This window comes from Taudactylus pleione, unplaced genomic scaffold, assembly GCF_031769625.1.
Source record: "Taudactylus pleione unplaced genomic scaffold, aTauple2 ptg000518l, whole genome shotgun sequence".
NCBI classification, from domain to species: Eukaryota; Metazoa; Chordata; class Amphibia; order Anura; family Myobatrachidae; genus Taudactylus; species Taudactylus pleione.
The window spans coordinates 9982281-9997017 of record NW_028284920.1 but is presented as its reverse complement, the minus strand read 5'-3'; the positions used below and the strand labels follow the sequence as shown (position 1 = coordinate 9997017).

Below are 14737 nucleotides of genomic sequence, written 5' to 3'. Positions count from 1 at the left end.
ACCACTCTCTAGTTCCGCCACTGCTTCATGGTATTTTTCCCCGGCCTGGCCGGCCTGGATGTGTTCACAATACCTTAACTTTAACTACACTAGAACTAGCCCACCCTGCCCCATCTCACCCAGCCAATATCAGTCAGGTATACGTGGTAGAATTATGTGTAACATAATGGTCGTATATGCAAGGACACCGTTCTGGGCGTGCATAGTGCAAATCCACGCTTACGCTATAGCAAATGGGAAAAAAAACACTAACAGCACAATAATTTTGGATCTCGTCTCAACATGTCAAGTGTTGATGCATCTGGCAAAGACACCAAACCATAGTACTTTAATTTCCTGATAGTATGTTCAATAGTATAGAATATTTCAAGTCAAGAGTCTGTATTGTTGTTTTATGTATCTAACGCTGCTCTGTGGATGTCTGGCATTCAAGTTAAGCTGCGTACACACGGTACGATTTAAATGGACAATATGAACGATAACGATACCGATGCGCGGGCACGCATGGACGATATCGATATCGTCCACCGCCCGTGCATGCAGGCCAACCTGGTCGATATCGACCAGGTTACTATAGGGATCTGCGATCCTCGTTATAGTCGTTGGTGGGTACATGGTGTGCTGGATGATCGATATCGATCGTCCAGCACACCCGGGAGACCGAACAACGATATAGTTATCGCTGTCGATCATCCCGTCTGTACGCACCATTAGTGACAGTTTCTACAGTGTTGTGCTGAAATCTCCAGCAAACATGTTGATAGAATAATAACAACCTTAATACATGATAATTTTCTTATTAGCAGACAGCAGATACATTAATCAGATTCTAGCTATTATCTTCTAGAAGATGCTAGGTAAATGTTAAGTAGAATCTGATTGGTTGCTATGGGCAACATCTCCACTTCTAAAAACTCTCACTTTAGTAAATATACCTCTTAGTTTAGTACCAGCTTAGAAATCCAGTGATAAATGTTTGTGACCCAAGGCGTCATTTATTACATTGTAAGCCCAAATGTAATGAGATATTCTTTTTCAGAAAATAAATACTATGAACATAAAATAAAATAAAAATTCTTGAAGACAGCAATTCATCCTGACCATCCGTTATGTCTATAGACTATAATTATTTCTTTCATTTTGCAAGCTATAAACAACTACTCCTTGCCATTTGTACTTATACTCTATGTAATGACTGTGTGGTTGAAAAAAGCAGTGAAAAGAGTGAGGAAGTGGACCATTTGACAATAGCCCATAGCAACAAATCAGCTTCTACCTAGCATTTTATAGAATGTACTTGATAAATGCTACCTCAAACCTGATTGGTTGCTATGGGCAACTGCTTCACTGGTCTACTTCTCCACTCTTTTCACTGTTTGATACATCAACCCCTGTATGTATTTTACTAATTGTACAGGGCTTCGTAAAATGTTGGTCCATTTAAAATATATATTTTAAATAATTGTCAGTTATATATATTTTTTTTAAGCTAACAAATATAGTTGTATTTTTTTGCATCAATTTTATATAATTTTTTTCTGTCAGATTCTAATTTTAAAGATCCACACAACCTGTAATGTAAATATAACATAAATGCTATAGGAAATAATGGGTGTATAGCCTGTCTCATCTGATGGAATTACCAATGGTAGAGGTACTTGTGTCACTTACGTCTTCAGTGGAGTCTTCTTCTTCTTAGCTGGCTTATTGCTTTCTCCATTCTGCTCAGTATCGCCTGTCGGTATCTCAAAGGAAGCTGATGTTTTTGCAGGAGACTCTGATCGGTGGGCAATGGGTTTACATGGTTCAGGAGCTTCTTGAGCTAATGGTGAATCTTGCAATTTCCCACTGGAAGAGAAGGGGTTAAAGTTGGGGTCATCCCAATGGTCCATATTGTATGTGTAGGATCCTTTGGAAATGGGAACGTCATTGGAATCTGCAGGGATAGGACTGGGAGGTCCAGGAGGAGCATCAGGCTTTTCAACAGCCTTTTTGGGCTTGGGTTTTCGTAGTGGCATTTTGCCTGAGGGTTTCTTGCCTTTCCTTGCGGGAGGCTGCCCCTCACGTGCCTCCTCGGAATAGTCGAACTCCAGCCTCACTGCTTGTCCAATCACTGCAGGGTTTTCCAGTACTTCAGGGCCACAAGGGGCCACCTCACGTTTCTGGTGAGTGGGTAATGGTGGGGACACCCTTCCTGTTTCCTGTGCAGGAAAAGGGTCAATGGGAGGAACACTGGTAATGCTATCAAGCTGAGGCTCCACAGAGGGCAACTCGGAGCAAGAGATGGATGAGGTTTGCTGTTCCCCTACTATTGGCAAATCTGTGTCTGTTTGGGGAGGGGGTGGATCTGGTATCCCTTGCAAACTTATGTCCAATTCTGCCTCCAGTGACTCTCCTGATGTTTGACTTGAGTCTTTATTGCTAACAGCTTCGGTCTGTTTTTTAATACTTCCAGCCTTCTTCTTCAAAGATGCAGGTCGTGCCTTCTTTGTCCTACGTAAGGTGCTACCAGCGCTGTCAGATCCTCCGTGACTGCTTAGGCCATCTTCAAGTTGGAAATCTGCAGCTTGCAAGCTAAGGGAGCGGGACAGAGTATTTCGGCTGACAGGTACAGAGTCTGTGGATCTGCGACGGGTTTTGCCGGGGGCTTCTGAAGAACTGGTAATGACGTCTGTTAGCTCAACGCTCAACACGTCCAAGTTGTATGCACCACTACTTGCTATGGGCTTATCCTCATCAAATGCCACGGAAAATGAGCGAGACGGCTGACGGAAAGGAGAATCATGAATACTTTCAGTGACCGTCACATCAGGGGTTTGTGTTCTCTCCAAACTGGGCAGCAAATCTGAACAAAGGAAAAATATATGTAACTTTTTTTTCAACTTTGCTAAGCCTGAACAATTCATTATGAATGCCAAATTCACTACTAAGCACAGTACTGGCACTATTAGAAATAAACTTGGTCTGAGTACAGCTTTTAGATAATGAACTCGAATGCATTTTGGTAACAAATTTGCAAAATGAGTGTATAGTAAATGCAAGCTGATTTTATATTCTCTTTGAGTTGCATAAACTAAGCACAGGTCACTATTCTTAGCATTGTTGCTTTTTTAATAAGACATAATTTAGCAATGGAAACACTGTGGGGATGATGGAGATTACCAATTTTGCCTTAAACCTTGTTTGGTGCCTAATAACATTCGTTATTAGGCACCATAAAAGCAAAAAACTTCTCTAACTCTCCATTTTCATGTACACAAAAAACACATACAAAAACTTCATATACGCATAAGCAACTAAAGACGACGCTCATCATCATCACCATCTAGAATTTACAACTGCACTGGACCACCTGTAAATAATATGGCTTTCTTAGTAGTGGCGGAATTCCCGGAGGCAATGGAAGCATTGGCTTCCAGGCGCCAGCTGTTAGGCAGGAACAGATAAATCCATCTATAACTGCTGCCTGTGCCCTGCTGATCACTGCAGTGGCACAAGCAGAGGTTATAGATGGATCTATCTACGCTGTGGAGTCTGGCGGCTGCCTGGTAAAATAAAGTTTTGTTTTTTTAACTGAGACACAGCGTGCGTGCCATCATGATGTGCTGAAAGAGGAGAGGTGTCAACCAGACAACAAAGAAGGTAAGTACCTGTGGGTTGAAGGCGGAGGGATGTGGGGGCTAGCAGGAGAGACACTGAGTGGTTGGAGAAAGAAGGGGACTACCTGGAGATACACTGGGGGGCTGAAGACAAAAGTAGCTGGCTAGAGATACACTGGGGGGCAGGAAACAGAAGGGGGCTGGCTAGAGAGACACTGGGTGGGCTGGAGAGACAGAAGGGAGCTAACTAGAGAGACAGAAGGGGGCTGACTGGAGAGACACTGGTTGGCCTGGAGAGACAAAAGGAGGCTGGCTGGAAAGACACTTTTGGGGCTGGAGACAGGGAGCTGGCTGGATAGACACTGGGGACTGGAGAGACAGAGGAGGGCTGGCTGGAGCTGGAGAGAAACTGGCAGGCTGAAGCTGCAGAAACACGTGGGAATGAGGCTGGGGAGACACAAAGGGGATGAGGCTGAAGATAACTGAGGGCAAGTGGCTGTCATATTATCCACAACTGGCAGGATTAATGGCACATTACTTCCTCCTCTGCCCCCTCAGCTGTGCTACTGCACATGCACCAGGGGTGGGGCACCTCAATCTATTTAGCTTTCGGGCACCTTGTATAAACTTAAGCCCCTGATTCTAAGGCATTTCTGCGTCTATGTCATAGACTTCATGTGTTCACATTTGCTCAAACATGCCCTTATTGTACTTGGCCTACAATAGAACACACTCTCCCTTCCATTATCTTGCCTCTCCAGTGCCAGAACCACAAAAATCTGCATATTCTAAAATACTGGCGACCGCTTTTCTGGGCATGCGCAGAGAGAGATTTCATGCAAGGAAACTGGTGCAGTATTCATTGTGCATGAGGCCCTTCATGTTTCAAACAGCAGCACAAATCAAATGAGCATTAAAATTTGTAATATCATTATTCATTTCGGTATTACGGACACTTGGTTACTTCTTTTTAATCTCTACTTTGGAAGATTATGGCAAGTGCAGATGGCGTGGCAAGACGATTCGCATCATCATGCTCCTGGCTTCGATACGCAATGCTGTGATTACCGTCATCGCGCAGCAGAAGGTGGGGCTATGATGACGAGTTTCAAGCCACCTCCCACTTCCCTAGTGAACTGGGAAGATGCCTTGTTCTTCTGGGGGTCTGGGAGGACTTCCTGAAATTGCTGAGTCTCCCCGATGTTCTATGAGAGTAGGCAACTACACAATTACATTATTTTCTAGAACAGGTCTGGCCAACCTGTGACTCTTGAGTTGTTGTTAAACTACAAGTCCAAGCATACCCTCCCACCAATCAGCAGGTAAAGCATGCTGGGATTTGTAGTTTCACAACAGCTGGAGAGCCACAGGTTGGCCAGGCCTGTTCTAGTACTTCAGTTTTAACTAACAGAAAACAGGGACCAACAGTGAGAGATTTAACAAACCTTCTAAAGAGAACAAGTGGAGGACTGTACTATAAGTAATAGCTAGAATCTGATTGGTTGCTATTGGTAATACTTCCACTTGTCTTCTTTAGAGATTCTGATAAATCTTCCCTTGAATGCATGTAATCTGTGAGAAGTCCTTTGAGGAGCTGGTCCTTTGCTTCTCTCTGGATTACCTGGTTCTTCAGGTTTGGGTGGAAGCTGAGGAGTTTCCTCCTCCTGTTGTTGCTGTGGCTGCTGTTCTTGAACCTCTGGAAGGGCAGGGATGGGGACCGGAGGTGCCGACTTTACTGGAGTTGTGGACTCAGGAGTCTCGAAGGCTTCTTCAGAATCTGAGCTCCTGCAGGCAACAAGAGAAGTAATTATTATAAGGACACTGTGACATGTTGCACAAGCCCAGCCCTGCCTAAATTACATAAGGAATACTACAGACGATTGTAATTATTTTTTCAGCCAGTATTTAATTTGTCTTATTCTGCAAGATTTATAATTTAAGATAATAAAGGTAAACTACACGCACCACCCAGTTTTCTGTAATGCTGGCTGTCGCCGCCCCTTCACCACCCCAAACGCTGCAGCATGTCAATTGTGCTGCGGTTTAGAGGGCACTGCGACCGACGTCGCAGACACAGATCTGCACATCCGCAGATCCCCGAATATCGGAGGTGTACATAAAGCATCGGATTTTCAAACAACACAGAATCAGACCCTATGTTTTGTAACTACTGTCCTCTATCTTCTTGCTATGAGAGCATATACCAGGTTCATTAGTAGACCATATCAAGGAGCTGAGGCATTTCGAGTTATATACCCCACCCTGCTCGGAAATTCTTCATGTTATGATGTTAATAATTAACATCTGAGGGAAAAGAAAATGAGGGCGTTTTTATTAATAAGTTTTACAAAACAAAATTATTATTTATTTTATATTTTTAGATTCATACAATGGCCGATTAGATATGGTAACTATCAAACTCCTGCAAATAGGACTTGAAGCTGTAGGTCAGTTTACATATTTGCATTAATACACAGGATTGTATATCACTATTCTCAGATATAGGAAACCATTAGCCATAGACTATTGTGCAACAGTGACCCCTACTGGTGTGATAGTCATGTAAAACATATAGGGGCTGATTCTGAGACAGACACAGCAGGGTCCGTTTGTGCGTCTTTTATGCGAATAATGCTACAAGCCCTTCCCTGGCGTACATCTATGCGCTGCCTGTACAAGGACTGAGAAGCACACAAATACAGCTTGGTATTTAGACGCAGCCATCGGTAGCACCATCCTTGCATCAGGTTCATTCCATGTCACATGAAGGTTGGCACATATGTAAGACTGACTTAGGGAACATTTAGTAGCAAAACTATGGCCCTCATAGTGGGGATGGGTGCCACGGTCATGCGCTCCGCAGTGCACAGTAGGTGGGGGTGATCTTCAGAACTGGTCCACTTGACATGGAATGACCATCCAGCCCTATGGTAGGTGCAGATTTCTCAGTATGGCCTCCAATGTAAGAGTTTTATGGGGGAATGCAATTGTTTGCACCGGTGGCTGATAGTAATGGGCACATGACGTAGCAATTCAATTGTTGCTCCGACCTGGCGTGAATGCTGCGGGAGCACAGGTTTCTGCTCGCTCCCTCCTGAGGTGGCGAGCAGTAATCGACACACAGTACTTTTTATGGGTACCTCTAACTACCGTGGTAACCAGAACTTTGCACGGGTTTAGCCTTCATGCTCATCTACTAAACCTGGTGCTTTTGGGTGCGGCATGCGCAAAAAGGCATGTGTGCCCAAACAACTGAATATCGCCCCTCCCCGATCTCCCGTCACTTAGTTTAAATGGGAATTTGGGCGTGAACAAACAACTGAATTCCCCGGTAAGCGTCTGTGTACACAACCACGTCAGCCATATGCCTGCAGCACTCCTATAACACGCCCATAAGACGGTCCATCTCCGTGCATCTGACTAGCCACCTCCCTGTCACCACCGCGGAACGCCCAATACATCTCCAATAAACGTCTGTGCATATGCCTGAAACTGCTGCTGCCACTCTGTACGAACACTGGGCCTTATTCGGATCTTTAACCCAGATGATTAAAGTACAAATCCGATGTTTTGGGATCTGCACATGTGCAGAATGGGTCCTGCATGATCACTCGCAGGCCCCGCCTTAGCTGCAGATGGCTTACATGCTGCAGTGTGGGGTGGGCGATCAGGAACCTGTACAAAACGAGGGCGGTCGTCCCCATTTTGTAGGTATGCCAAGCCCAGGGCTTCCATCTTCGGACACAGACTTCTTGTACCCGGCTGACCAATTGCGATGGCAAGTCTGCGTAAGCTCCAGCTTACGCAGACTGGCCAAGCGCAGCGACCAGTGGTCGCAATGGTGATCCGATGCTGAGTCTTTGGCCTCCAGCTGCATTTGCATTTAGTTGTTCAAAAAATTGCACAGCTGCTTCCCTGCGGCTGTGTAATGCCGTCCACATCACAATCAGGCCCGCGATTAGGATGACTGCGCGGTGCAACTTGTTAGAAAAAAAACATTACTCTCATTGATTCCGACATGGACATATGAGTCTGCAACTCAGAAACAGGCCCATTGTTCAATATAATCAAATATATTGTTGCACCTCTGTATTATTTTTTACATGAATACTGTTTCACTGTTTCAGTATAATGCCCCATTAAAGTGCACGTGGTGACTGCAGACAGAAAAGGCAGCTATCCTGGGATTGCTGTCTATTACTCTGGGATGTATGAAGTACTATGTGATCAGTCCCTGGTTCCTAGTGAACTGATAACATCTATTCTGAGTAACTTTATAGGTTCCTACAGAATATTACACAAATTATGACGGAACGTGTAAGACCATATATAAAGGAATGCTTGCATGTTACTGCTTGTTTAACTGGGAGTGGATAAAACAATTTAAGACTATTGTTACTATTAGTGAAGTAATTCACTGCGGTGAGACTGAATAACTAGAAGAAAAAGTACTTTATATTACAGGGCCCAATTCAGACTTTTATGCAAACCCGATGGTTTTTATACAAGTCCGATCGCTAGAAATATGCGCATTTGCAGAATCGTGCGCTGCGTATGTGCAAGTCTCTATCTGCCGTTTAGAGGCGGGGATGACCAGCGTTCCCTAAAACGTTGCCCCTGTTTTCTGGGAGTGCCAGGGTCTGCGTCTGCTGACACAGATTTCCTGGGGCTGAGCAGTTCCGTTGCCCATTCTGAATCAGGTTAAGCTTACTTAGATGGCAATGACCGCAGCCATTGCGATCAATGGTCGTGGTGGTGATCTGAGCAGTCTTCCTACTCAGCACTCGGATCTGAGATGCTGTCATGGGGCAACTTTTATCCTGAGACGCCTCCTGCAGCAATAGAATATTTTCTCATCGTCCAAAGACGCAGCCATGATAAGAATAGCATACAAATCTGGATCAGACCCAAAGTAAGGTGATTACAGATATATAGGCTTCAATGACGTACTCTACTTAGAGAAGTGAAATCAGACAAACCCTGAAGCAAACATATAAATGTATAATATGACATGTTTATCTGTAGCTTTGCATCAAATGACTCACATTGTAGTGACTTCCTCTACCAGCTATTTTCATTGAAACTCCCCAGGCAATTTGCATGCCCCAATCCGTAGGTCTGTGGCTATGGAATGCTGGCCCTATAGCACTGTTCCATAAACAATCTCACATAAATAAATCACAATAGGTAATATCCACTAACTCCTGATTCATTCCAGATCAGCACCAATAATAGCTTGAAGGAAACAGCTGGAGATAAAACATATGTGTAGAAAACCAGTAAAACACGCCAAGGTTTGGATTTTATGATAAGCCATGAGTATGAAATAAACAAAATATAATCCAGACCTGTTGCCGCATCAGAAAGAAGGTGATAAATCAGAACAGCCAACAGGGCCATTTACAAAATTAAATGGGATAAACATTTCCTATACTCTAGCTGTTTCTGGCTTGTCATCGTGGCACATGTAGTTCAACCGCAGCTGGAGAACTGAATGTTGAGAATTTGTTATAACATAACAAAATAATAATTAAATAATAATGTTAAAACTTACAAACACTAAGAAAACATGAAAATAAACATAACCTACATATATTGAATCCAGCCTACAAATTCAGTAGAAACCAGTTTCAAAGCTGAGGCATGAGGCACTTGTGTAGATTTCATTGGGATTTAATGTGCTGTCGACAAACACAGAAACACTACAAAATCACAGTAAATATAAAACATAGTGTGGGGGCTCATTGCCTGTATCCAAATGACACTCCGTGGCACAATGGAGTGAAGGCATACATTGGTATTACATATGAATGTGTCATATCTATTATTACTTGAAGAAACCTACAGATTCTAGGAGCTCCGCAAACTCCCTACTGTAAATTAGTGGGGTGATAACCCAGCCGTTCACTGCACATTTCGGAAAGGAAGACAAGTAGACGGCAAGTGAAGGCAAACAGGCAAACACAGCAAGTGGTAGAGAGGTCAATTAACAGGCCGAGGTTAGAACAACAAGAGTTTAACAAACAAAACGTCCTACTCAGTACAAATAACAGCAAAACAAGAGGAATAATACTAGGGTTCATCAACAAGGAGCCTATTAAGTTGTAGGATGCATGAATGTGCTCATGTCAGTAGATTACAGTATAAAGCAACATATCTTAAACACATGACTAGCAAGATACCAGACACAAACAGCAAGTAAGGAAATGATACAATGAAGCATCTAAGTGAGAAACATTGTGTATAAATAGGCCCCTTAGTACGGTTACAGGGCCTTTGCAGAATGTTGCTTGGACAACATAATGGGCGGAATTCAATTGATTTCATCCCCTATCGCGCCCGACGGAGCTATTATATTCTTGCTCCTGTCGGGCGCGATCAGCTGCCAAGCGATGTGCGAAAAGTGACATGTTTGGGCGCCCAAACATCACTTTTCGCGATCGCGCCCAGCACTTTGGTCGGGGTTAGCCGATTTACGCGGCTAAACCCGACCACTTTGGGTGCGATCAGCGTGAAAAGCTGGCACAATTGAATAGCTGCCCGCGATCTCCTGTCACTTTAGACGAGAGATGCGGGCCGCAAAAACAATTGAATTCCGCCCATTGGGTCCTTTCCCAACTGTAATGGAAAACTGCAAGACCCAGCATGTTATTGGCAGGGCATACTTGGAGGGACTGGCCGTTAAAATAGGTTTCAGTCCACATTTAAAGCATCGCCCATATAATTAACTTCTAATACAGATCATTTATGTGCTTAGCACAGCATAATACTATAGACATTGTAGTGGTGTAGCCTTTAGATCGGGTTTTTACTGACTCGTGACATCTTTTACCTAAGTATTTGGGGCTATTTTATATCAACTGTATTTTAATGGCTTACATTTGTGAATTTACTATTTGTATTTCAGAACCCATAACTTTTGAATCTAGATTATACTTTATATTAAAATATATACTATATATTATATTAAAATACCTTACTATTTAATGAGATTCTATTTCAGGTATTATAAATAAGCAATAAAAAGTATTCATCCCTTTTGCATTTTTTTTTATTGTATTACATCATGGGATTAAAATGGATTTATACTGAAATTCTTATAATTCAGACAACTATAATGGGTATATTTACTAAACATCGATTTTTCAAAGCCGCTGGATTTAAAAGGGTAGCAGGAGTACAAAAACAAGCCTGATTTTGTATGTATTACCATTGTACCATTCAATTGCCGAGAGTTGGTGGCTTTGATAAACAGATGTTTTTGTAAATCTAACCCACACAATAACTGCTTACATGAGAATTTCTCCCTTTTGTTTAATTATTGGCACCTTTAGCTATACTGTAATTACAGGTGTAAGTCTATTTGGGAAAGTATCTACCAGCACTAAACTATATGGAGTCTGCAATTTCATCAGCTAGGATGGGAATGGAAACTGAACAGCAATGACCAAATCATTCCAATGGGATTGAGGTCTGAGCTTTGACTGGGCCGCTTCAGGACATTGAGTTTTTTGTATTTAAACCACTCTGGTGGCCTCCCTAACAAGGTCCCTTCTCGCATCAGTGCTCAGCCTGTTCTATGCTGATTCACAGTTGTGCCAATTTCTTTAGAATGGATTTTACAGTGCTCTGGGGGGTGGGGGCATTACAAGTCTTTGTTAATGAAAAGCATGGGGGATGTAAGAAGATTTCAAATACTTGTATTTGCCTAAAATTTGACCTACATAGCGTAGTTTTTTGGGAATGCACACAGCAGTTGTGGGACTTCTTCCAGACAGTTGTATTTATTGAAAATAAATAAATAAATAAACACTTTAATTGTGGATTCAATTAATTATGCAACTGTAATAAATGGATTATGTGAGTTCTGGGAACTGCTGACTGCACCAGGGTTTACTTAGACCAGGGGTCAGGGAACTTTTTTACCTTTTACCCCAAAATATATTTAGATATGCCGACGTTACCCCCTTGATTTGAAGGGAAGGAAATCATATAGTAGTGTCCCCATAGTTATGCCCCTGTAGTAGTGCCCCCATATAATGCTCCTGTAGTAGTGCCCCCATAGTTATGCCCCTGTAGTAGTGCCCCCATATAATGCCCCTGTAGTAGTGTCCCCATATAAGGCCCCTGTAGTAGTGCCCCCATATAATGCCCCTATAGTAGTGCCCCCATATAGTGCCCCTGTAGTAGAGCCCCCATATAATGCCCCTGTAGTAGTGCCCCTGTAGCAGTGCCCCCATATAGTTCCCCTGTAGTAGAGCCCCCATATAATGCCCCTGTAGCAGTGCCCCCATATAATGCCCCTTTAGTAGTGCCCCCATATAGTGCTCCTGTAGTGCCGCTTGTACAAAGAAAGATAGAAAAACACTTATCTTAATCCCCGCTCCTGCATCTGCCGCCATCCTGTCCGCCCAGCTGCTCCTCGGAACAATGGGATAGACGTCATGACGTCTCTCCCATAGTGCGTATGGGGAGAGCCGGAAGCTGGAGTTCAGAAGAGAACTCCAGCCTCCGGCTAACGCGGCGCTGCATGTAGGGAGCCGGGCGCCCGCTGGTAATAACATCTCAGCGGGCGTCCGGGTTAGAGCCTCCCTGCGGCGCCGGGCTGGAGGACACTGGCGCCGCACCCGGCACAAGTGACCTCCATTCCTGGGGGTAATGGACGGACAGCCGGGCATGCAATGATTAATATGCATGCCCGGCTGTCCGTCCATTAAACCCAGGAATTTCATTTTTACCCCATTTGGGGTAATTTACCCCTGTTGCCCGACCAGTGACTTAGATGTATGTTTACAGTTTAGGAGAAGGAACACCCATATGATCACAGTTCCATCTAGTAAATGAGTGATAAACCTATCCATCCCTGCCCTAAATCCCCTACCTCATCAGTGAAAATACATACATATGTGTAAATTGTGTAAATCAGTTAGTCATATTTGGTCATATTAATATAGCATTTAGACATTGCACAACAGTAATTTATCTTATCCAGTTTTGTTTTATACTGTAGTTGAGCCAATCCATTTATAAACATCACAATCCTGTAATCATAGCAATTAAAACTAAGTTTATATTTTCCCGTCCACTTGCATCTTGTGTTCCACATGTGGAACCCATGGGCACTCAGGGCCCAACTCAGACCCGCTTGCTAGGATGCGTTCGCACGCAGCCAGCCGATGTTTGCAATGTGCACATGCGTATGCATAACAGTGTGCATGTGCGAACCAGTCCATGCGATCGCGGAGCGATCACCCCTTAAGCATAGACGGCTCGCTAGACTGAGTGACAGAAGAAGCCGTTTGTGGGTGACGGGTTGGTCGATGAAAACGGAGGAGTGGTGGTGCGAACGCAGGCGTGTCTGATAATGCCGTTTCAGAGGTGTGCATAATTATTACGGAGCGTCATAGTACATAGTACACGTCACTTGGTTGAATTTCACACTGAAGCACTCACTGTGCTTGCGGTAGGGTATGGTCAGCCACAAGAGCTGCGTTCGCTTCCGATGGTACTCGATATTACCGATGGTTGCATACACTTCCTGGAGATGACGTGCATAAGTGGGCGTCTTAAGACAGGCTAGTGGGCGTCTAAATACACACCATGATCGCACACCAAGATATAGTGAGCATGCTATTGCCTTGCTGTGCAATCACGGGATTTGCATACTTTGGCTGCCTGTGAACGCATCTAGCGAGCGGGTCTGAATCGAGCCCCCAGTCCCATACACAGCCCTTTAGGCAGCAAGCTGTGTGTTCTGACACCTTTATATAATAGCATGGGAAATGGGAGACATGGAGCACTGGTCCCAACTCAAAACTAGAGTAATGGGTTGGTAGGTATATACACAGTAGAAAAGTATTATATGTCTCTTAGTATTTAACTCTAGACATCAGATTATATGTGTTGTGGAGGTGCTTCCATGAGAGTAGATAAATGTTGAGAATTGCAAAAAAAAGGGGTACACTTACCTACCCAATATAAAACTTATGACCTCATTCAGGGCCGCTTGCAAAAAGTGAGCGCTCGCTCTGAATGAGGACGGCCGCTTTTTTTTTTTTAAGCCGGCCTCCTGGCCGCTCGCTAAGCTATGGGTGACCACCCACAACTTTTGTGAGCGGCCAGGTGATTGTTGCGACCATCGTGCTTGCGACAAGACCCGTGTCTTCCACAAGCCCCAGTGAGCTTCCAGCTGTAATAGAGCCGGAATCTCACTACTGACATCACTGGTGATGTCAGTAGGGCCGCCCACAAATGGCAGGTGTTCCTTCAGGAACGCCTCCATTTGTCCAAGCACCTACAAAAAGGGGCGAGCCGCCCAGTTTGTAGCGAGCCCCGGAGCGAGTGAATTTCTCACTCACTACAGGGCTTGCGCACGCGCATTGCGCACATTGCGCATGCGCAATGCATAACCATCGGCCTGCTTGCGAGCGCATAGCGCTTGCGAGCGGGTCTGAATGAGGTCCTTAGCGTTTATTAGTTTCTTTAAACCATCGTTACACAAAAATCACAAAAAAATAGACAGACATAATTGTTAAAATACCTATAGAATACATCCAATAGTGTGAGAAATAATAAGGTTCAGAATAGTCTTAATATCAATTTGATAATTAGAAATAACAGCAGATTGGCTTAGTACGACCAATATACTTAAGATAGCCTTGTCGAATGAAATTTGAAAATAATTAATTACAAAGGATACGATCCAAAAATTCAACATTGCAGACACAAAAAACTAGTATTCAATATAACATGCATAGGTAAATTGCTCCACCTGTGTACAATCCCAGAGATAAGTGTTGCTTGCTTTGTATTATACCCAGCATTAACTTTCTCAGCAGTCTGAGCTACAGTAGCTCTTCTGTGGGATCGGACCAGACAGGTTATTCTTCGCTCACCAAGAGCATCAATGAGCCACAGGCACCCAAGTCACCGGTTCACCAGTTGTCCTTCATTGGACCACATATAGAAGGTACTAACCAATACCAGGAGCACCCAAAAAGACCTGGCATTTGGAGATGCTCTGACACAAATATATATATATATATATATATATATATATATATATATAATAGTTGTTGATGGGTTGATGGGAGGTATGTATGTCACGGGTAGGACCACCAGTGAGAGACTGATAAAAG

At 43.7% G+C, this 14737-nt stretch overlaps 1 protein-coding gene across 8 annotated transcripts in view; it reads right to left on the bottom strand.

The window, feature by feature from the left end:
* Positions 1–14737, bottom strand: part of TACC2 (transforming acidic coiled-coil containing protein 2) — a 185608-nt gene that overhangs the window by 40154 nt on the left and 130717 nt on the right. For 7 of the 8 annotated variants that reach the window (XR_015870049.1, XM_088450515.1, XM_088450514.1 and 4 more), the window contains 2 exons: positions 5221–5384; positions 1672–2845 (listed from right to left, as the gene is read on the bottom strand). Coding sequence is in view for 7 of the 8 variants with exons in the window: in XM_088450515.1 (XP_088306641.1) it covers positions 1672–2845; positions 5221–5384 (1338 nt within the window). In the remaining variant the exon portion in view is untranslated. Of the gene's footprint in view, positions 1–1671; positions 2846–5220; positions 5385–14737 lie in introns of those variants that run through there. The other variant, XM_088450518.1, reaches the window with a different exon arrangement.